The following is a 22,881-nucleotide window of genomic DNA, read 5'->3' on the forward strand; positions in this document are numbered from 1 at the left end:
TGCATCCCACAAATCTCCATCAACTGCAAGATGCTATCCTATCAATATGGCCAACATTTCTAAAGAATGCTTTCAGCACCTTGTTGAATCAATGCCACGTAGAATTAAGGCAGTTCTGAAGGCGAAAGGGGGTCAAACACATTATGGTGTTCCTAATAATCCTTTAGGTGTGATATATATATATATATATATATATATATATATATATATATATATATATATATATATATATATATATATATATATATATATATATATATAGAGAGAGAGTTTTTTTGGATTTTTTTTTGGATTTTGAATATATCAATGTGTTAATAGGGCTGTCAAATCAATTAATCACTATTAATATATATATTTTTTTAATTGTCAGGAGACTGACTAATTATTCTCAGTTGGATCAAACGGCAATACATGATTATATAACATGATCACCCTGCCCAAATAAGAAAGAGATTAACAAAACTCTTAATCTCTGAAATAAAATGTATTTATCATTTAAGATGTTTAGTAAATTTAGTTCAGTGTTTAGTTCTAGAATACATGTTTAACAGGTCTGCATTGTAAAAACAGGGCGAGGAGCAGAAAAATGGATTAGTGTGACATTAGAGTGATTAGACGAGTGACGAGCAGAGACTGAAGTAGTGAATATAAAGAGGCAAAGAGAACCAAATCCACCATCTCCATCCATTCTGCAAGAGAAGAGACGGTTTGTGAAGATGTGGAGGTTAACATGTGTCAGTTTGGTCCTGCTCTTTTCTGTTCAAGGTAAGGACTTACACTTAATGTTTAAGGTAGACATTTTATCAGCACTACACTTTCTGCCATTTCTTCTGTTTCTTGTGAGATCAGTTAATTTAGTTGGAGGATGTCACATGCAGCTGGATGTCCATAAAATCATCCCTCATTAATGTGTGCTATCCCTTCCACTACAGGTTCACTTTCTCAGCTGAATGGTAAGAGCTTGTCTCATTCTTTAGATGTTCATATGAATCACAGAAATTTGCATGTGGACAATCTCTCTTTTCCCTCATAGTTTGTGGACAAGCTCCTCTAAACACTCGTATTGTGGGTGGTGTGGATGCCTCTGAAGGATCGTGGCCGTGGCAGGTCAGTCTGCACAGCTCTACCTATGGAGGTCATTTTTGCGGAGGCTCCCTCATTAACAGTGAATGGGTGATGACGGCAGCTCATTGTTTACCTGGGTAAGATTCACCTAAACACACTTATTTTAATTGGTAGACAGTATATTTTTCTTTTCTCATTGTATTCTCTGACTGTTTTCAGTGTCAGTGCTTCCAGTCTCCGTGTGTACTTGGGAAGGAGGACACAGCAGGGAGTCAATGCCAATGAAATCAGTAGAAATGTTGTCACGTTCATCGTTCACCCCTCCTACAACAGCAACACACATGACAATGACATCGCTCTGCTGCGTCTGTCCTCCGCAGTTACCTTTAATGACTATATTAGACCCGTGTGTCTGGCGGCACTGAACAGCAGCTTCCCTTCTGGCACCAGCAGTTGGATCACAGGCTGGGGAGATGTTCAATCTGGAGGTACAGACACATACAAACTCATCAATTCACATATGCATTTACTTCTAACATCACTAATTAATAATTACATGTGTTTGTGTACGTTCAGTGAGCCTATCTGCTCCTGGGACTCTGCAGGAGACCATGGTTCCAGTGGTGGACAACCCTCTATGTAATTCTCTTCTGGGTTCTGGATCTGTTACCAACAACATGATCTGTGCTGGTTTAACACAGGGAGGCAAAGACACCTGCCAGGTACAACAGTCAATACGATTATTATTAAGTGTGCACATCAAAACATGCTGCATGTCTGAAAGTCCATTATGTTGTTGTTTTTTATATCTTGATACACAAACTATCTGTGCTTCATTTTTAAATTTGATATACAGTATGTACAGGCCAGTCCCATAAACAAAAACTCTCTGTCTTTCTATAGGGTGACTCTGGAGGTCCAATGGTGAGCAAGCAATGTTTGGTGTGGGTTCAGTCTGGTATCACCAGCTGGGGTTATGGCTGTGCCGATCCCAACTCTCCTGGTGTTTACACGCGTGTTTCACAGTATCAGAGTTGGATCACCGCCACCATTGTCCAGAATCTCCCAGGATTCGTCGTCTTCAACCCTACAAGCACTTGCCAACCTGTTCCTATGACCTTACCTGCTTCTACTACCTCACAGACTTCTACTACTTCTACTTCATCACCAACTGTTGCTCTACCACTCAATCAGTGTAACTCTTTCACACACACACTCTACACGCCTATACAAGAAATAGCTATATCTATACTTTATACCTTTAAAGGGGTCATGACATGGATTTATTATTATTTTAATATGTTCCTTAAGGTTCCCTTATAACATTAATAAAGGGGTTTGCAAAAAAAAATATATATATATAATTATGCGGAAAAATGATTCTTTTCAACCATCAGTAAACAGCCACTATATGATTGGCCAACCTCATTGCATAGGAAACATTATCAATGCCCATTCGCTATTGCACACGTGTAAGTGTTTTGACATTATAAAACTATAATTTACAGACAAAGCATTATTAAATAATTTACTTATGGTTTGTGATGCAGCTACTGTTATATCCAATACAGTTAGATGCTTCATCTTTAAACAAAAGTTTCTTTGTGAATTCCCCATTACACTGTGTCCCATTTACAAAATGCTCCAAACAAACATATAATCTTCCGACGCGATCCAAGACACCATTAAAATAAACCATCCAGTTGTTTCCAATGCTGGGATCCTTCTGAAGTCTTTACAGAGATACAAATGATCCATTTAAACTGGACATGTCAAAGTCAACATTCTTTCTCTCTTCCATTTGTCCTATTGTCGACAGACTCAAGTGCGTGTAGAATGTCAGAAACTGAACGCGCATCTGTATACTGTATCCAGTGTAGACAGTGTTAGTGATTATACTGGGTTCTATTTGCTTTTGACGAAACGCTCACATCCAGTGTAGGAAAATGTCAGTAAGTGTGCGGGGCCTATGGTGCAATGATGTATAACTACTAGCCTATATATATATATATATATATATATATATATATATATATATATATATATATATATATATATATATATATATATATATATATATATATATATATATATATATATATATATGCCATGACCTTACACTACTCTGCGTAATGCTTGTTCTCTTCATTTTGGTGTAGTTTCAAACTCTTGTCAAGGGAGATGTGGTGAGAGATTTGACATCCGTAATCGCTGCAACTGCAATCATCACTGTAGCATAAACTGCTGCTGGGATTATAGAAGGCGATGCAGTAAGTCCAAATACACAGACAAAAACATAAACAATAGTTCATAGTTCTGGAAAACAATTCAAACATGATTAAAATTTTTAAAAGTATTCACCTCTGTTTGTTTTTGTCTCTCTGCAGGGAGATAACCCTGTGGATAACCCTTGGTTGGCACAATCTTCTAAACGACTCACCTGCACTATAGTCTATATTTCATGCATCAAATAAATAATATTCTAAACATATTATTTTAAACCAGAACAGAATAAATCCGATTTGTGTGTGTGTGTGTGTGTGTGTGTGTGTGTGTGTGTGTAATTGGATCCAGACTCATGGATGTAATTGTAAATATGCATAAAGTTTGGTTTTATTGGGATACATGGAAAGATTTAGGGGTAGGGGTAGTGTAAGGGGATAGAATATACAGTTTGTACAATATAAAAACCATTACGTCGTCTATGGTGAGTCCCCACAAAGAAAGTGAACCAGATGTGTATGTGTCAAAACATACCTAATACAAGCATTCATTTTATGGTAGCCTACATACACAAATTAATATTAATTGGATTATATATACTAATATCATCGATGATATGATCATAACTTCATATTATAATTTGAGTCCATCTTGTAATCTGTATTATATAAATGACTAAAAAAATACTTTACATCATCTGGCTTTTGTAATGGCTGTTATAAATGACAAAGGTGTCATGGTACAAACCACATGCTCATGTATCGATAGGACAAAGATGTACAGTAATAAAGTGATAAAAATATTGCTCAATCATCTAAAAAGGGGAGATGCATTAAAATGCATAAATGTAGAACTATCTTCTAGTAGCAGTTTTAGTGGAGCCAACAAAGGCCCACAGTACAAGGGGTCCAGAAAACCTAGCACTGAACTCATGGTGTGTAAAATATTTTGTTAAAATAATGCGTAAAATATAGGCTAAGCCTATACAAATATTTATACTATTTTATATCTCTGGGATTTCTGTTGTCCAGTTTAGTTATGGTGTCCAGATATGATTATTAGCCGCGTTCACATCCTCACAAAGTGCAACCTCTAATCTAATCTAAACATGTTCGTGTGTTTGTTGAGAGTGTGATGCCTGCCAGCCCCCCGTGACAAATCCCTGACGCCTTCATCCGGGACTCTTCCACCAGAACACTCTCCAACATGGCGGCGTCAGGTAAGAATAATGCGCACTCGTGCTCTGCCTACATTTGTAGGCTTCTTTGCGAAACAGCTCTAAACAAGTTTGTACAATATACTTGGATCAAATCGTAATGATTATGGCATTCGCTGTGTCCGTTTTTCAAACACGGCTCTGCTAAATCTACTGGTAAAATGCATTGAAAACATGGATTAGCTGTATTGGGGAAGCCTTATGCTCAGATGAATTAGCCAGTGTGCTAGCGGCCAAATCATGTGCGTCGTCTGTCTCGTTGTCGTCCGGAGTTTTAGGACGGGACAGGATTCCACAAACGGATGTTCGGGTAATTTAATGTACGTGGTAGCTTATAACGTTAGTGCGCGGAAAGTTTAAATATTATGGTAAATGACAGTGCATAAAGTTCTGGATGGTGCTAATAACCCGTGCTTGGTGCACATGCGCAGTACGTTCCAGAGGAGGGACCGGAGGGGTCACCACGTGCATGGCGCCGTGGACGTTCTCGAGGACCGACTGTAGTGGCGGGACCGTGGGGGTTTCATCTCAGTCAGTGATTCGATTGTGTTCACGATTCTTTCAGTGCAGTTACATCGTTACTCTTGTAGATGGCGACTTTCTTATTTCTGTTGAGTCATTTAATCATTCACTAATTCATTCGATTAATTCAAATAATCGAGGAATTCACGACCGAAACATCTCTGTCAAGAGTTTATCTAAGCCATATTAAACGGTTTAAGCATACGAAAAATAATACCTCAGTAAGTTAACCAAACATGCGTGGAATGTGAATTTTTCCCCACAAAATATGATTCTTGAATGGTATTTCCAAGTCTTATACAACCTGGCTGATGTACAGTACATCTTATGCAAGTAACGTTACAGCTCCTATCTTCTTGAATTGGGAAAGTTTCTTATAATTCAGTCTTTGTTAATGTTACCACTGAATGACATTTCAAATCAGTAGTAGCATCTGACAACAGTGGTATCATAAATTGTGCTATGTTTTTCCGGCTGATCCAGTTACACACATACACTTTATAGATGCATAAACAGACAATGCTTATGTGAACAAGATCATTGGCTCGTTTAACTGGAATGCAGGACTAAAGCTAGTATATTTTATGTTAGACATTTCCATAAATTTTTACATGATTGAATGAGCCATGTCCTCACCTTACAACATCCCTAGTGAGGCTCACTGAGTCTCTTATTTCACCTTTTCAGTGCCACGTTTCGTGTCAACATGTCTTTTGCACCAGTGTGATATTGCTCAACTTTTAATTAGTGGCGTGACGCCTATTAGCTCCTGTTCTGTTTTCTGCAACTTAATGAAGGGTGTTCAGATGTTGTTGTAGAGGAAATCATCTACAATAGTGACATGCTTAAGGCAAGCAGATACTAGTGAAAAAAAGCGTGTTTTTTTTTTTTGCATAATCATACTTTGTCTGTTATCGCTGCCACTGTGGCCAAGCTATGGTGGGAATGGCAAAATATTTTTCTTACTCTGAATGTTAAACTTGACATATAAATTCATCCTTATTTCTAAATTCATGTTATTGATCTTATTGTGAACAATTCATCCATGCATGTTTCCTTTTTTGACCGTATGATTCTTAATCAAATTGTCATCATTCTGATCTAATTTTCTGCTGAAATGAATGACAGAATTCTCTCTGGTGACATTCTGGACTTCTCCAATTATTTAGTCTGCTTAATTACTGCCCCTTTCTTACAATCGACCTCAAGCTTGCATTCAGATCGGCCTCCATCCAATCAGCAACCGTTGAATAGAACCAAGTCCCCTCCCTACTTTCCCGCCCTTTTTCGATAATCTTTCTTTCAGATGTACACCACAATATGGAAGAAAAGATCTGTTGCTACTTTAATTTCATTGTGACTTAAACCTGCATAAATGTATCAAATAATGAAATTGCCAAACTGTGCTATCTCATAGCATCTGTAATTCTTTCTTTAGCTAAGAAGAATAAGAAGAAGGGGAAGACCCTGACCCTGACTGATTTCCTTGCAAATGATAGCAGTGGCAGTGCACCCCCCAGTTACCCCAGCGCGAAGACCACCAGCTGGGCAGATGAAACTGATGACTTGGATGGAGATGGTGAGTAAATCCTAGAATGGACTAGGGATGGGCATTTTTGTCAATTTCTCATATCGATCATCGATAGCTCAAGAACGAGTACTCGGGGGCGGGGCATGTCCGTCATTGAGATAATGAAAATGGTTGTTGACAAATACAAACGTGACATGAAAACAGGTATATGAAAACATGAACATATAAAACAAAAAATAACTGCTAGATTATGATGCATAAATGTCTGATGCATAAATGTCTTTGAAAAATAAACATCTTTATAAAATGACCGTCTCAAATAACCAAGTCAGTAATATCGAGCATTGCCTTTGAGCTGAAACTGTGAAATAACACCACCCTGCAGAGCTTGCTAGCTGGTTAATAAACTCAACCAAACGCACCCTATATCAATATTAATATGAAGATGAATATGAACCTATTACAACTTAAATCAACACTAAAGGACGTGAATGCGCACGTGAACTTCAGCGTGCTAGATTTTACAGGCTATGGTTTGAAACGGAACATTTTGAATAAGCTCTTCCCTTAACAACGCTGATACACGGGCAACGAAAGCACACAGAAACAACATTTTATTAAAATCGTGTTCTCATTATAATGCTTTGACAGATTGACTCGGCACATCATGCACTTAATTGTATTATTCATGATCGAAGTGTTTACAGATATCACTGCGCGTTTTCGAACTCATAACGAAAAACAACTTTAAATAAATTATGCTTTAAATAAACTGTGCTTCACTCCTGTGGTATTATTCACGTAAAGCAGCATTAACATACAAAACACTGGGTTAATAACGAAATTATAGTTTTGAAGTAGAAAATAGCATTTATGTAAAGAGATATAGCCTATTAAAATAAAAAGTGCACAACTGGAAGGAAGCTACTTTTTTCCCTCACGTGCAACCTAGCGCAGATGAGTCATTATTTGGGTTAGTCAAATAATGAAATGAGATAATTTTTAAGTAGAAAATAGTATTTATGTAAAGAGATGGTAAAATACAGATATATTCAATTATATTTTAATTAAAAAAAATGACGATATCATCGTCCATCACAATGTTTTACTGCAAACATCGTCATCTGCCAATTTAGGAGACATCGCCCAAACCTAGTACAAAGGAGGCATAAGTCATGCCAGAATGGCTGAGAGCATCAGACCAACTGTATCGATGAGCAATTAAAGAAATTTAGATGATTTTAGGCAAAATAGCTGGAAAATGATAAATACAGTCACTAGTCCTATGAATGAATGCTTTATCACTTTTTAGACCAATAGGTGATGCTGTGAAAATACGCCCTTAAAAATAGCAATAAAATCCACATTGTGTATTGTAAATAATATAATTACTTAAAATAATTGTGTAGGTAGTAAAATAATAATGCAAACGGGGCAAAGAAATGCGTTTTAAGTTTAGAAAGTCTCTTGGCTCACAGTGGTTTGGTCCATCACGCACCTCACCTACACAAGTCCGGTGGGAGAGTACAAAGTTCTTCCGTAGTTGTGGAATGCAGGCTGTTAAGGCTATTTTATTCACTTTAAACATCGGATGAAGTGATTCTTTTCTCTTTAATACAGACGAATGTTGAGTTGCTGACAATGCTGAGAAATTAGCAATAAAAAATTATTACCAGTCTATTTTTTCCATAAGTCTGATATTTTGGCGATTATTGTTTGGTAGCTTGTTGTAAGTCACCCACTACAACACGGCGAAAAGCCTATGTGTGAACTGATATCAGGCTAATATTGTATATCTACCGCTGTGTTGGGTTTTGCTCAAAATGTGGAAGAAGCTAGATAATTTAATTATTATTTTACCGTGTGATGAACCAATGATTACTTATTAAAACGACTATTGCTTTGTGTTGTTGGCCAGAGAAAAGAAAATGGACATAAGATAATTTTTCAGGGCATCAAAATGCCACGCATATCCTTACAGGTACAAATTTGGCTGTATTATTTGTCCCCTTCAAAAATTGCCCTTGAGAATTTCCCCCCCCTCAGCTGTTAGATGAAATTTACTCCCATGGCTATTAGTGCTGGGCGGTATGACCAAAAATGTATATCACGGTATTTTTCTAAATTATATCGGTTTCACGGTATATGACGGTATTTTTTCCCCTATGCATGACCGGGTGTTAATCACATTTTCTACTGATTAAGAGAGGAAATACTGCAGGAGATTCACTAGAATGCCCGGTTTTACTGTCATGATGAGTGACTATTGTAGAAAAATTCCACACTAGAGTTAATAGGCCTGGTTTACAAAGCCTCACAAAATGATGCTGTGGAGAGACAGCAACCAATAAAACACAGACCTGCAACACACTCAGTCATACTTACAGACACCTGAATATTAAAAGTTGAGTTGAGGGCACCTTAGGCATTTTAAAAATCTAACCCTATATAACAACAAACTGCCAAAACGAAGAGAAACGCGGATATTTGCAATACATTTAAGAGCACTCTATGAACGAATCACACACGTCAGTTTAACACAGAAAGAATAAAGCAGTTACTTTTTTGCCCATTCTTCTTTGAATTGTCAGTTTATTTATTAATTTACATCATTGTCTTTTGTGTAGCAGAATAATCCATCGTGTCAGCGCGTTCGTGATCAGACATACGGTTGTATCAGTGTAATCAGTGCATACTGCATACATTTCATTTTAATAAGACGTGATGAAATATGCGCGCATACACGCTTCTGGTTCATGTCTAGAGCACTAGTTTATGAAATATGTCCATAAAAATGTAAACGCGCTCGCTCCGGTCTATATCAGTGCTATATGATCCATGTGGTGAGCGTTGTTAATCCCATAGCGGCGCTCCGCGCAGAAACCGCTCTCTCTCGCGCGCCACATGTAGTTCGAATTCTCCACTATAATCAAGGGCTGAATCCGAAATCGGCCCCCATAACCTCAAATATAGCATTATTTGGAGGGGACAGCACTTTTTAGTTGTGTCCGAAACCCTAGTGGACGTTATTGAGTGCACTCATTCTATCCCGTTGCACCGCAATAATGAGTGTACAGCCGATGTACACACATTGCCTGTCCGATTTCACGCACGTTTTCATTCACTCCTTCAAATAAAGTGATAACATAGGGAATAATGAATGAGAGAATAGGATTCAGCCATAGGCTATGCTGTTAATGCGATCTCAACTGTGCTCTGACTGCTCCTTACTACAGTGCATCAATGAAATGGGTCCCCTCTCAAACAATGACGCGCTGTGCCACGTTCCGAACGTTGTTTAAGCGACATATACCGGTATAGCGGTATCATCAAAATTCATATCATAAAATAAATAAATACCGGTATTCGGTATGAACCGGTATACCGCCCAGCACTAATGGCTATTAGCACTTTTTTTAAATTTCATTATTTTGTACCACAAGGTGACGCTGACTCAACTTTTTTAGTAGCTTCAGGGCATGGTGCCAATGGCGCATTCTGAGTTTCATAACGATATGCCAATGTGTTCGTAAAACATAGCATTTTATGACAATTCAAAATGGCCGACATTAAAAAGTTGGGTATTATTTGACTCGGCGTGCACTGAATCTACAGTGTTTCAGTTCACTGTTCAGTAAACTGTTCAGAAGTTATAAGCAAAAATGTCCATTTCATATCTCCTGATCTCTAGGTGGCACTGTGCCAAAACTGTGCATGTACTCTCAGGTCATGGTTGTCATAACAGACATGAGGCTATGTCCGAAATCACCCCCTATAACTTTAAATAGGGCACTATTTGAGGGGGAACCCATTTATAGTGGTGTCCGAAACCATAGTGGACGATATTGAGTGCACTCATTCAATCCCACAATGCACCACAGTAACGAGTGTTATACACAGTGTCCAGCCTAGGATGAGTTCGAAAAATTCTAAATGGCGGAAAAATTTCCATGACAGAAATGTTGCAGCCTTTGCAATTTGATAAGTGTACTGAGCCATATCATGGTTTTGTTTCTTTTCGATTAATCATGCAGCCCTAGTCTGAAGCTCAAAAATTTGAGTCTCTGCCCATGATTTTCTATGCAATCTTCTGTGAAATGTCAACTCTGACTGACCAATATCTGCAGGCTAGCTCTGACTTTCAGCAACTAGTGTCTACTCCTCCAACTGTAAATCTGGGTAAAAGATCTAGGCAAAAGTCATGTAGTGTATTCCAGCCTTAAGAAGACCAAATGCTAGGTTTAGTGAGACGTTATGCTTCAGTGTATATGTGCTACTAACATCTGTTTTGCATGATCCAATCACAAGTAATTGATGCTAAATACAGGTGTAAATTGGATCCGATGCATTTTGGAAAATCCAGTCAATTAAAATCATATTCTGTGGTAATCAAGTCCCATTCTCCTTCTCATTAGTCTCAACTTCTTGGCATACTGCGGAGGATACATATAGAGCTCCTCCCATTGATCGCTCCATCCTGCCTACCGCACCTCGCGCAGCAAGGGAGCCAAACATTGACCGCTCTCGGCTGCCACGCGGCCCGCCCTACACTGCCTTCCTCGGTAACCTTCCCTATGATGTCAGCGAGGAATCCATCAAAGACTTCTTCAGGGGACTTGCGGTCAGTGGGAACATGCATGTTTTAAAAAAGGATGCCTATATTCAACTTATAATGTCTTAGCTGCTTGTGCACTTGGTTGTGTGTAACTGTATCTTTTGTGTATATTATCAGATCAGTGCAGTGCGTTTGCCACGGGAGCCTAATAACCCAGAAAGGCTTAAAGGTTTTGGTTATGCTGAATTTGATGATGTTGATTCAATCTTGCGTGCTCTCAGTCTGAATGAGGAGGTAGGTCATCAATAAAATACTGACCTCAGTGCATTGCTGGTTTTTTCTATTTTGAATTAATGTTGCATTAAATTTGTGTAGAATCTTGGGAACAGGCGCATCCGAGTGGATATCGCAGATCAGTCCAATGACAAAGGTGAACTGATGATATACAAACTCCTTCACATTGTTTTTGCCTCGGTGAAAGTGTTTCTTGATTTAAATTTAACGTCATATTTCCTCCAGAGAGGGATGGTGGATCAATGTCAGGGCGAGACCGTGATAGAGATCGTGGTCGTGGGATGGATGGTGGCCCTGATAAGACGGATTCTGATTGGAGGGCACGGCCGACTGCGGAGCAAGATGATGCACCACGCAGAGATGAAGGATTTGGAGACCGTAAGTTAAACAGATGCAAACTGTATATCGTGTTAAACCGAACACAAAATATGTTGTGTATGTAATGATTAAAAATAAAGTCTCTTGTCAAGTGAAGTTTTTTGGATTTTAGGATGAATATGTTAGCCGTACTGTTATCTATAAGCTAGTGTGCTCCAAAACTTCTGCGAATATGGATAAGCTTCTCTTCAGATTTTCTGTCCAATCAAATGCTCCCTATGATCTAAAGCATCCCGCCCCCTACAATATAAATAGACACGGAAGCTGTGGTTGAATTCGATCACTTGTTCACACATTGACTATTTTCTTCATAGTGAATGGCACATAATGCACTATATAGGGGATAGGGAACGATTCAGACAGTGTAAATGTTTTCCATTGGGCTGAATGAAATCTGGTTTCACGTTAGTGTCACGCAAACAGTCTGCTCTGGTCCGTAGACACGATGGCAGAGAGCGGATCTTATGCGCGAGTTGGCACGGACCACAAAACATATTGGACCCATTTGAATTCTGCACAGAATGCTATATTTTAAAGCGATATGAATGTGATTAGGAGGAAACTGTGGCTTCACCGAGCTCAACAGCTCTGGCTGAGATTTGTTATAAACTAAACGTTATTGGCTATTTTTTTAAAGGGGCGTGGCTTTTCAATATGTCCCGCCCATAGACTGTAAAAAAAATATGGACGTGGTGTCTGTGACGTCACCCATAGGATTCTGATGAGCCGCTCTGAAGCGCAAAGTATGGACGAGATGGTCATCGCACGTCACTCCCGGATAACAAATGGGCAAAAAGGCGGGACGTGGGCGGAGCTGAAGTGACGCGATGACTAACAGACAGCAGATAAATGGCTATCCACCTGTCACTCGAAGTGGCCACGCCCTTAATTATGCAGAACTTTAATGCTTTATATAATGTAAACGAATTGGTTATAAAAAAAATCACCCCCTCACAGTTGTCATGAAGGGCAAAATTAGCCATATAGACCAAAACCACAATTTGTTCCAGGCTGTAAACATGTTTTTTTTCTGCTGTAAAGTTGGGCATTTTAACATGGGGCTCAGAGATTCTGCTCCCTTCTGGAGCCTTTCCCTAGCGGCCAGTCGATGAATTGCAGTATATGTCACTTCCGTATTGGCTTCAAGAGAAACTGCGGGAGGTTGCCGCTTGGTCCCGCCTTGTCTTCCTGTTTCAGTGGAAATTACGCCAACACATTGAATAATGCTGTGTGTTTCAAGGCACAGTGGGACTTTAAGGGCTCCCTGCAGTTTTCCACCAAAATAAGTTATTTATTCAAGGTTAAATATAGCTCAATTTAAAAATAGCTTGACTGTTAACATACTATTGTGTAATGCCTTATGGTTTCTTTTTGCAGGGTCACGTGACCGCTTTGAGTCGGACCGATTCAGAGATGCTCCAAGGCGCGATGATCGTTTTGACAGCGGCCGAGATCGCTTCAGTGGTAGAGATCGCTTTGACGATAGAGATCGCAGAGATCGCTATGATGACCGAGGTAGCAGAGACTACGATCGTGGAGGTTGGTGGAGATTCGTTCAGTGGAATTTCCTATTTGATAATAAAAAATGGTGGTGAAAGTTATTAAAGGGATAGTTCACCCAAAAATATATTTTTTTATAATTTGCTCATATATCCCTTTAATTTCTCTTTGGGTTCCTGAATGTTTGGTGTGGACGTTTATTGCAGTTTGCTTTGTAAGTAATGCTATGGTCGTATGATTGTCTTAGGTTATGACTCACGTGGTGGAGGACGGCGAGGATTCAGCAGTGGCTTTAGTCGAGACTTTGGTGACCGTAGAGATGGAGATCGCTACGGAGATCGTGAAGAGCGTGTAGAGAAGAGGGATGAAGGACGAGAAGAGAGGGGTACATGAAATTACACACATCAGCTTTAAAGATAAAACAATTAAGAAATGTTGTCTCCCTATTCTAATTGTATGAGATTTTCCGTTCCAGGCCCTATACAGAGGCCCAAGTTAAACCTGAAGCCACGGAGCATCCCAAAAGAGGAGGAAAAGAGTGGAAGCTTGTCCCCCCAGAGCATCACAACGAATTCCAGCAGGACTTCCTCTATATTTGGGGCAGCCAAACCTGTGGACACGGCTGCCAAGGAGAGAGAGGTGGAGGAGAGGCTGAAGAAAGAACAAGACCGACTCCAGAAACAGTTGGAGGAGGACAAGAACAGGGGCCCGGAGAGACGACCACGAGACCGGTGAGAAGGGGGAAATAGATGGGTTGATGCGAAACTTGGTGGAACCACACTCACGTCTACTTGGAAAGGTGGTTAGTTGTGTGAAAATCTTAAGGGGATGAAATGTAATACAGCTCTGGGAACACCTGGAGTTTCTGAAAAAGTAACATTTAAATGGTGATGAAAGGGTAATTGGTGAATTTTAGGGGTTGAATTTGCCTTTTTTTTTTTTTTTTTCTTCAGAGACCCAAGTTGGAGAAGTGAAGAGCCATTTAAAGAGCGGCAACGCACTGGAAGTGAATCCTCTCAACCTAAAGGTAATAGATTTGTGTTCTTAACAGAGACCTTGTCAAAGAATGTAGATTAGGGATGCGCAATTATAATTCTGATGAATGCTCATATATTATAGCTGATAAACGACCCAGTTTATAACTGGTATTAAAAAGTTGTATTCATTAAAAAAACTCTGAAGCTTTTTTCTTCTTTTTAATTGTATTGAATGAATGACAGGTTGTGTGAAGAGATTAAAAAATATAAAAAAAATAAAAATAAAAATTTGTAAATATAAATTTTAGATGGAAAAACGTAATGTAGAAATTAGGGATGTAGCGATTACCGGTTTCGCGATAAACCACGATAAAATGTACTGACGGTTAGTAATATCGTTTAAAAATTAATTATCATTAAAACCGTGCGTGATTATCACGATTTTGAAAACGTGCAGTAAATCCTGTCCAGTCAGCGTTAGTCTGGTGCAGGCGCAGTGCTGTTTTTTCAATGAGAAGAAATGGTATATGGTAGTGACAGCACTCGGGGGATTGTTCACCCTTCTAAAATTACCAAATCTGAGGTGTGGTCATATTTTGGCCTGAGGGAAACTTAATCGAAGATGGTCACCCTGTCTGCAGAACATGCCAGAAGAAAGTCGCTGTAATAGGGGCAACACTTAACATCTGCGAACACAAGGCAAGTGGATTTGACCTCAATACCGAAACTATGTCTGGGATTACTACCACTCACACTAGCCTCTTTGGCGGTTGAACTTATAGTCTTCTCAAAAGCCATCTGTTATAATCGCGTTGCGCATTATAACCAATCACACGTGCTTATATTGAGCTTATGAATGCGATGTCTAATAATCAGAGGCGTTCAGATTAGCCAGAGTTTTGTTCAGAGCGCGCGCTCACTCACTGAAATCTGCACTAACAGCGGAGATGAACGTGGGATGTATGCAGGAGATTCACTTATACTGTTTTTGTTCTATTTCAGCAGCGAAAATAGTTTCAAACGAACACAGCAGAACCACAGAGCATCTGATATGACTGGCATTAAGTTGGCTTTACATTCGAGATCCGCGAATTTAGGGACCGTCTCAAAAGTTACATTCATTGGTATACACGTTTCTAACTTCAATAGCATTTGAAGAGAATGACTTGCAGTCATAAAACCAGCTGTAAAGTGTAAGCTGTCAGGTATGATGCACACCTTTTGGATTTTTGATATTTAATAAAAATAAACTGTCAAATCATATGAAAATATGGATATGCATTATTTCAGAAGGAGACTGTTTGGGCTCGTACACAATATGCTAGATTTAAATGTGTCATAGCTGATAGAACACTGATGAGAATATTGCTTGAGAATATATTTACAGAGATAATATTAGAGATTATATTTACACCAAATTATTATTTATGAGTTATGCGTTGCTATTGACGATGGCCATTATAAGGAAGGAAATCCCACAGAATAGAATCTATCTTAAAAAAGTGCATAGAGCTGCTTTATTTATTTGTTGTTTGTTGATTTTCAAATATAAAACTTGTTGAAATGTTTTAAGTGTGTGCATCTGTTCTTTTTGAACACTTTCATCTTATTTGAAGAAACCCGTGATAATATTGATACCCGTGATAATTCGGGTCACTATAATCGTGATGTGAAATTTCCATACCGTTTCATCCCTAGTAGAAATAAATAAATACAAATTAAAGCTAAATAGAAATAAAAAAAAATCTGACAAAAGCACACAGCAAAATATAAATAAAAGCTAAATAAAAATATGAATGAATGCTATAATATATAAATAATACTAAAATAATACTGATTTGAAGATGCCAATAATGATAGCAGTAAAACATAAAAAAAAAACATTAGTTGTAATAAGATATTTCTGTATCTGTGATGTTCAGGATCTAGATGTCAAGATGGTGAACATTCAGAGAATGAAGTCTTCAGTGGCCAGGAGGATGAGCTGATTTCTCCTGCAAGTCCATCACCCTCTTCCAATCAAGGAGGGCTCCCACTGAAAGTAATGCCAGCCCCTCCCCCTAAAGAAAATGCCTGGGCCAAACGCAGCACTGGGGGAGGTCCTAATGAGAAGGAAGGGCCACCCTCAGCTGCCCCCAGCAACAAAAGTGCTCCCAAACCCAACAGGTGTGATTTCTCTCACAAATTATGTAACTATAAAACGCCTAATGATGAAGCACAAGTAAGTCATGTGCTTTTTGTCATTGTTTCTCTAGGTCAGCAGAGGAGACCGTATTGGGCAAGGGTAAAAGTCTCGACAATAACACTTCAACAGAGTGGCAAGAACCTTTGAAGTGAGTTTTCTCACTTGTATGTTGTTCTGTTTGCTAGATGAAAACCGGGTTGATGGCATTCGAAGGGATAAAGTTATGCCTCAGGGAAGAGGAGGAGGATTTGGGAGAGGAGGAGGAGGGGGGCGGGGACGAGGGGTTGAACCTGCACGGAGAGAACCTGCAGACAGGTGAGGCAGTCTTCACAAATGTGAATTCGCATGACTGCAGAGTAGGGCTGTGCGATTAATCGAAATTGAGTTTCGATTTTGGCTTCCAACGATTATGAATATACGATAATCGAGACAAAACCATTATTTTGCCCCCTTTTGAAGCGGTGCGCTTTTGCCCCTCCTTAAAAGCCCTAACTTAATGTGCAAATCAGTAAAATCATTTACTGTGAATTTTGCAGAATGAGACGGGATGTGCTTGATATTAAAAAAAGTTAAAAGCAAGTTTAAAAGCATGAACGGGAACTCACCCTGTCTCTCAGGTGGCTTTCTGTGTGCACACTCCGAGACGGAGCAGAACATGAACAAGCAAAGTGAGCTCTGAGCTTCTGGGTGCACGCCTAATCTGTCAGATACACTCAAAGTTGTCAAAATAACAGGGTTGACAAGTATTCCATTTGATTACCAGCCCTAGTCTTTTTTTGTATGTTGGAAGTGAGTTGGAACTACTAAATTAAAAAGCACTATATATAGTCTAAACTTCTGCGTCATATTACAAAAGAGACGGTAAGAAAATATTTATTTTCTGAATCAATGGTGATATGTAGGGCTGGAACAACTGCGCAAATACGTTGATTGCTTAGAATGCGTCATTTTATGTTCATCACAAGCAGCAGCCTCTGAACTAAATCCTACTCATCACTATTTATGTTAACTAATGGCAGAATAGAGGCTGTTCAAAGAGCAAAATATATCAGAATATTGTTCTCAGTCCCATATTTTGTAGTTTCAAAAAAAGAGCTATGAATATATACCATAGGGTTTAATTTTTATTTGGGTATATCGTTTTCAGAAAATGCTCAAAAATAGGAAACGCGGGTTAAGAGGTTAAAAATAATAGTTGACCCCCCCAAAAAAAATTCATAATTTTCTCACCCTCATATTGTTCCAAAATTGGTTAATCTTTGAAACCCAAATTGAGAGCTTTTTTTAATGAAACCTGAGACGTTTCTGCCTCTCTGTTTGCAAGTCCAGGACAGGTAACCAAAACTTAGAAGATCCAAAAAGGCATTGTGAAAAAAATCTATATGAATTGAGCAGTTTAAAGGGTAACTAAACCCTAAACCAACTTTTTTTAGTTAATGATCTGTAATACTGGGGCTTTATTAATGCTGTTCATTGATTCGAACAAATGTTTTGACATTTGAGTATAAAGTGTTTTAATTCTATAAAATATGGTGTAAAACCGCCAAAGTGCTGCCCTCCTAAGGTTGAACGGTGGCTACTGCAGTTGAATTTTCCTATTGGACGTTGTGGTACATCGTGACGTAGGATGGTACCTCCAACGGCTCACTATCCGCGCCCCTGGCACGAGCTCACCACGCCCTCAGAAATGATTCCCCCAATCACATGATGAGAACGGCTTCACTCCAGTATGAACTGTCATATTACATGAAGTGGAAACATTATGAATGAAACTCACTTGACACATGCTTTAACATTGTATTGAAGAAAATACGGTTAAATAATGAAGTTGTCAGTACACGTTAGGCTTTTCCTGCGATTTTATTGCCGCCCGTCATGTGTACAGATAATTTTCATACATGAGACGCGCTTTCAAACCCTGACACGCAAGTGGTTGCCGTGGACGCAGATAGATTAGGTCAGTTCTCTTGCGCGGCTGCTTCACTAGCATCGTCGGCATCGGGAGTTAACGCAGTTTGAGCAGCGGCTTGCATTGATAAGGCTCCGGGTTTATGTCTACAGACAATCCACCCTCCTCCACTTCAGTTGAAGGTAGGAGAAATGACCGCTCTGTTGCAAAGCTGGAGTCACTCCAGTCATTCTCCATCTTTGCGACTCGCGAGTCTGACAGCTGTCAATCAACCCGTCCCTGCGGGTCTCAGGTGCACGCCCTCCGCTCAGCCCCGCCCTCGGTTTGTCCCCTCTGTGTCCGCCGGGCTCTGCCCACTTTTCCAGCATTTTTTGAAAATTGCCAGTGGGTGGAGTTAAGCTCTGAGCAGGGGTTTAGTTACCCTTTAATTTAAAGCTTGTGAAGAGATTACCGAATATTTATTTTTTTCTTCTTCTTCATCAGCCTTTGCCGATACGGCTTTTGCTCCCTCAATTTACATCATAAAAATGCCACAATGATCATGATGAAAACAATGTTACAAGTCTCAATAAAAAATAAAAAAAACATTTAACAAATAAAACAGGTGAGGTAGAACAAGAAAAAAAAAAGTTCTGTGCTGAAAATAAATATTTAAGCATAATTAAAATTCTGTAAATAAATATTGAAGCATAAATAAAATTACAGTATTGCACACAGTAGCAACAAGGAAGCAGCATAATAAAGTGCACACTGACCCTACTATACTTATTTTTAAAAGTAAGCATCTAATTACAACCTAGTCGTTTAATGCTTAGGTGCACTTAACTTAATCTCTTGTAGAGCAACACCAGCGGTAATTCAGGAAAAAATCTCCCAATGCTCCACGTGAAACTTCGGTCTTCCGACCTTTTACCATCGCATCAATTCTCAATTGATTTTCATTAATATACAGGAGAGAGGGAGAAGCAAGACTGTTCTGCCGGAGGAGGGGCGCGCTCTCTGCACATTCTCTCAGTAATGCACAGTCAGTCTCTACATCACTCAACGATCAAATAAGGCTTTGGCGGGAAAAAAATTCACTTTGGCGGCTGCTGAAAAATGCAATATGTGGCGGCCGGTGTTAATTCTGTGGTGCACGTGTTATGTGTGGGAAACACTGGAGATACACCAAGCGGCAACCTCCCGCAGTTTCTCTTGAAGCCAATACGGAAGTGTCTTAAACTGCAATTCATCAACTGGCCACTAGGGAAAGGCTCCAGAAGGGAGCAGAATCTCATTGAGCTCCATGTTAAAATGCCCAACTTTACAGCAGAAAAAAACATGTTTACAGCCTGGTACAAATTGTGGTTTTGGTCTATACGGCTGATTTTGCCCTTCATGACAACTGTGAGGGGGTGAATTTTTTTTATAACTCATTCGTTTACATTATATAAAGCTTTAAAGTCCTGCATAATTAAGGGCGTGGCTACTTTGAGTGACAGGTGGATAGCCATTTATCTGCTGTCTGTTAGTCATCGCATCACCTCAGCTGCACTGCTGCCCTCTTTGCCCATTTTCTATTATCTGGGAGTGACGCGTGCTGACAAGATGGCAACGCCCAGCTCGACCCTTCTTTGTGCTTCAAAACGGCTCTTCAGAATCCTATGGGTGACATCACGGACACTATGTCCATATTTTTTTTTACAGTCTTTGAGACACACACACACGCACGCGTCCAAACCGCAGCCAGGTGGCCGCTGAATAAAACTCCCACAAATACCACGGAATAACGCCGGCATTACTTAATCCTATGACCAGTGTTTGTGACATCTACCGTATGCATACGGATAGCCTACAGCGTAGCTATTTGCAGCTCCCTAAATACAATGGCAAGCAGTTTTATAGACGAGGCATTCATCATTTGCGTTTTCCATTTGGACGCACGAACTTGCTTACCTATAGTTGCAAGCACATATAGAGCAACGTGTTTCCACTTTCAAAGTGTATGGCAATATTTAAACCAAGTCAAACAATTAAAAGATGCTTTGAAAGTTTAAAACTTAGCGTTGTCTTGAAGAGAAGATTCCAGCACTCTGCTAGTGGGGGAGGAGCAGTGCATGAACTGCAGCGTCTCCAGCAGCACAGAGCTGTCTGTAAATAATGCCGGGAGAAAAACTATCGCCGGACGCTGCAGCCTTGTATCGGCCGGTACACGTTAAAAACGCAAATATCGACCCAATATATTGGTCGATCACAAGAAGAGATATGATCCCATTTTATAATGAACAGATTTCATTTATGATTTCTGTTAGGCGGCAATATAATCAATAGATTAATCATGCCTTTTTAAATACCCCCCCCCGCCCCCCCAAAGCAAAAAAACGGATTTGTAACCGCATGAGGATGACTAAATTTTAGCTTTTGAGAGAACTATTCAAGTCTTTCATGTTTTAATTGACAGGAAGGAGGTCAGGAGGGACAAAGATCCCAGAATAGCCTCAGAACCAAAGAAATATGAAGAGAGCGCTCCTCCAGTGAGTACCTCACCTGGTCCTGACCCCTCAATGAGTTTTTTTTTTCTTGAAGCATCTTCAATGTAGGCTACATTGCAAGAACAATTGGACCCCAAAGTTGATTGATTGTATAAACTACAAATCAGTGGTTGTTGTTCAGCCCACTGTTGTGTGGAACTTGGGGATTAACTTGCACAGGAACAAATACTGGAACATTTAATATCTGCATGCCACTCTAACATTGAGGTCATAACATTTCTTTTTGTCCCTACAGCAATTCAGCTCAGTGAGTAAGTATGCTGCCCTACTAATGGACGGAGAACAGGGAGAAGATGAAGGTGGAGAGGAATAAACAATTAGGAAGGATCAACTGGCAGAACAGAAGAAAAAGAGCAACTGAACGATCAAATGAGGGGTTAAATTAGAATTCCCTCATGATGATGGAGCAGTGTCGCTCAAGGGAATGATGGTTAAGGTACCCACAATGCTGTTCTGTGTCACGTTTATGGAAATGTATACAAGTATTCCCAAAACTGGTCCATTTTAATTAAAAATAAAATAAAATAAAAACAAATCAGTGCAGTAAGTAGATAAATGCATTCATGTAGACATTTAAAAATCATTGTTAACTTGAAAGTCATTGTTATAAATAAAAAAAAGTATGTGAGATACTATAACTTGCCTCTGAATTCCTTCTTTGATTTCATTCAGTCAGCATTTGCAATATGATGCATAGATTTTTCATGGGTCTGATTTATTTGTTCACTCAATGCTCTGTTTTGTGTTGTAATGCCATAAACCATTGTGTATATTTGTTGAAAAGGGCTTAACTATCTAATCTCCCACTGAAGAGTTCATGGTTAGCAGAAACACCCTCAGAACTGAGGCGTAGGCACTCAAATCCTCTTAATGCCTCAGACTGAAACTCAAGGTTTCTGCTATCTTATTTTGTTCATCTCAAACCTGCATAGCATTATTATTTTCTCAAAAGGCAAGGTTAGTGAACTCCCTCAAAGTGCTCTCAAACCAATGTAATGGTCCAACAGTGAGGCTGTGCAGATCCTCCCAGTCTCTTGGTGATTGAGTATTGAAATAAGCTGTCCAAAACACTTAATGCTTTTCCTTCCAGAGGAATACGTTATTATTTAATGGATGGTGAAAATCCACAGTTGGGACTGCAGTGGCTGCATTTGTGCCACAAGAAAACTAGTTTTAGAGCCATTTACTCTTGTGTTGACAAATTTTGAGCCATGCGTTTTTCTCAAGGTGTCTTTCACATAGCTGCTTTATTAGATGGATTTTATGGCCCATTCTAGGGTGGGATCTTTGTTGCAATGCTTGTTGCATTCTTTGTGTGGTCATATTGTGCTGTTCGTCAGTGTTTTCCCAGCTGTCCTAACTGAACCTCTCTTGCCAATAACTTGGGCTGTTCTAACTGACACGGTCTGACATTTTCATAATACTCAGATGGACTCTGTTCCAATGTGTCCACACATGGAAATGCCTCAACTCTCTGATCCTGTTTTACATTAGATTTAATGAGCGCACTGTTTTTAGTCATCCTGATGGCATTTATAAAGAACCCATGGCTCTTGTGGTCTGCCATTTGTTTCTTTTAGAGCCGAACATGTATGCTTACCTTCAAGCTAGGTTTTCTTTTTTTTTTTTTTTTTTCAAGGGACTTTCATTTACTGTGTCCTATGGAAGCTTGTTTCCGCCACTGAATTAAAAGATAATTGCAACATTTTTTCCACAGAATTCTGTCATCTACAGACTCTAAATGGGAAGTAAACAATTGCTATACTATTAGGAATTGTGTGATAGTCGCAATTGTGAGTCATAAAGTCAGAATTGAGTTTCTCACAATCCTGACTTTATATCACGCTATTCTGACTTTATAACTCGCAGTTGTGTAAGAATTGCGAGATAATTGCGACTTATCTTTTAAAAGGTTTTATTCTGTGGCGGAAATAAGCTTCCAAAGTTTCCAGTACATTTATGCAAATCGGATAAAGATTCACGATTATGAGAACT

The 22,881-nt window shown here is 39.3% G+C and overlaps 2 protein-coding genes across 8 annotated transcripts; both read left to right on the top strand.

Annotated features, from left to right (window-relative positions):
- Window positions 1–716: 716 nt before the first annotated feature.
- On the top strand, window positions 717–3,460 carry LOC307141282 (trypsin-like; the record flags this gene model as incomplete). Its single annotated transcript, XM_079841341.1, has 7 exons — window positions 717–765; window positions 933–953; window positions 1,034–1,202; window positions 1,285–1,553; window positions 1,642–1,787; window positions 1,969–2,260; window positions 3,453–3,460. The coding sequence occupies 7 exons, from the start codon at window positions 717–719 to the stop codon at window positions 3,458–3,460; spliced, it is 954 nt and encodes a 317-aa protein (XP_079697467.1).
- A 1,011-nt stretch (window positions 3,461–4,471) lies between these two features.
- Window positions 4,472–21,529, top strand: eif4bb (eukaryotic translation initiation factor 4Bb). 7 transcript variants are annotated; one of them, XM_079840528.1, is made up of 15 exons: window positions 4,479–4,507; window positions 6,465–6,605; window positions 10,973–11,178; window positions 11,290–11,406; window positions 11,488–11,542; window positions 11,632–11,784; window positions 13,162–13,323; window positions 13,532–13,669; window positions 13,760–14,015; window positions 14,238–14,311; window positions 16,184–16,427; window positions 16,517–16,545; window positions 16,632–16,761; window positions 20,796–20,868; window positions 21,122–21,522. In XM_079840528.1, the coding sequence occupies exons 1-15, from the start codon at window positions 4,495–4,497 to the stop codon at window positions 21,197–21,199; spliced, it is 1,869 nt and encodes a 622-aa protein (XP_079696654.1). In that variant the 5' UTR covers window positions 4,479–4,494; the 3' UTR covers window positions 21,200–21,522. The 7 variants fall into 7 exon arrangements, with proteins under 7 accessions (XP_079696655.1, XP_079696656.1, XP_079696654.1 ...); XM_079840529.1 differs by lacking the exon at window positions 16,632–16,761 and having other exon boundaries at window positions 4,472–4,507; window positions 6,444–6,605; window positions 16,517–16,594; window positions 21,122–21,528; XM_079840530.1 differs by lacking the exon at window positions 16,632–16,761 and having other exon boundaries at window positions 4,477–4,507; window positions 16,517–16,594; window positions 21,122–21,529.
- Window positions 21,530–22,881: the final 1,352 nt, after the last annotated feature.

This window comes from Gobio gobio (genome assembly GCF_949357685.1).
Source record: "Gobio gobio genome assembly, chromosome: 17".
In the NCBI taxonomy this organism is placed as follows: Eukaryota; Metazoa; Chordata; class Actinopteri; order Cypriniformes; family Gobionidae; genus Gobio; species Gobio gobio.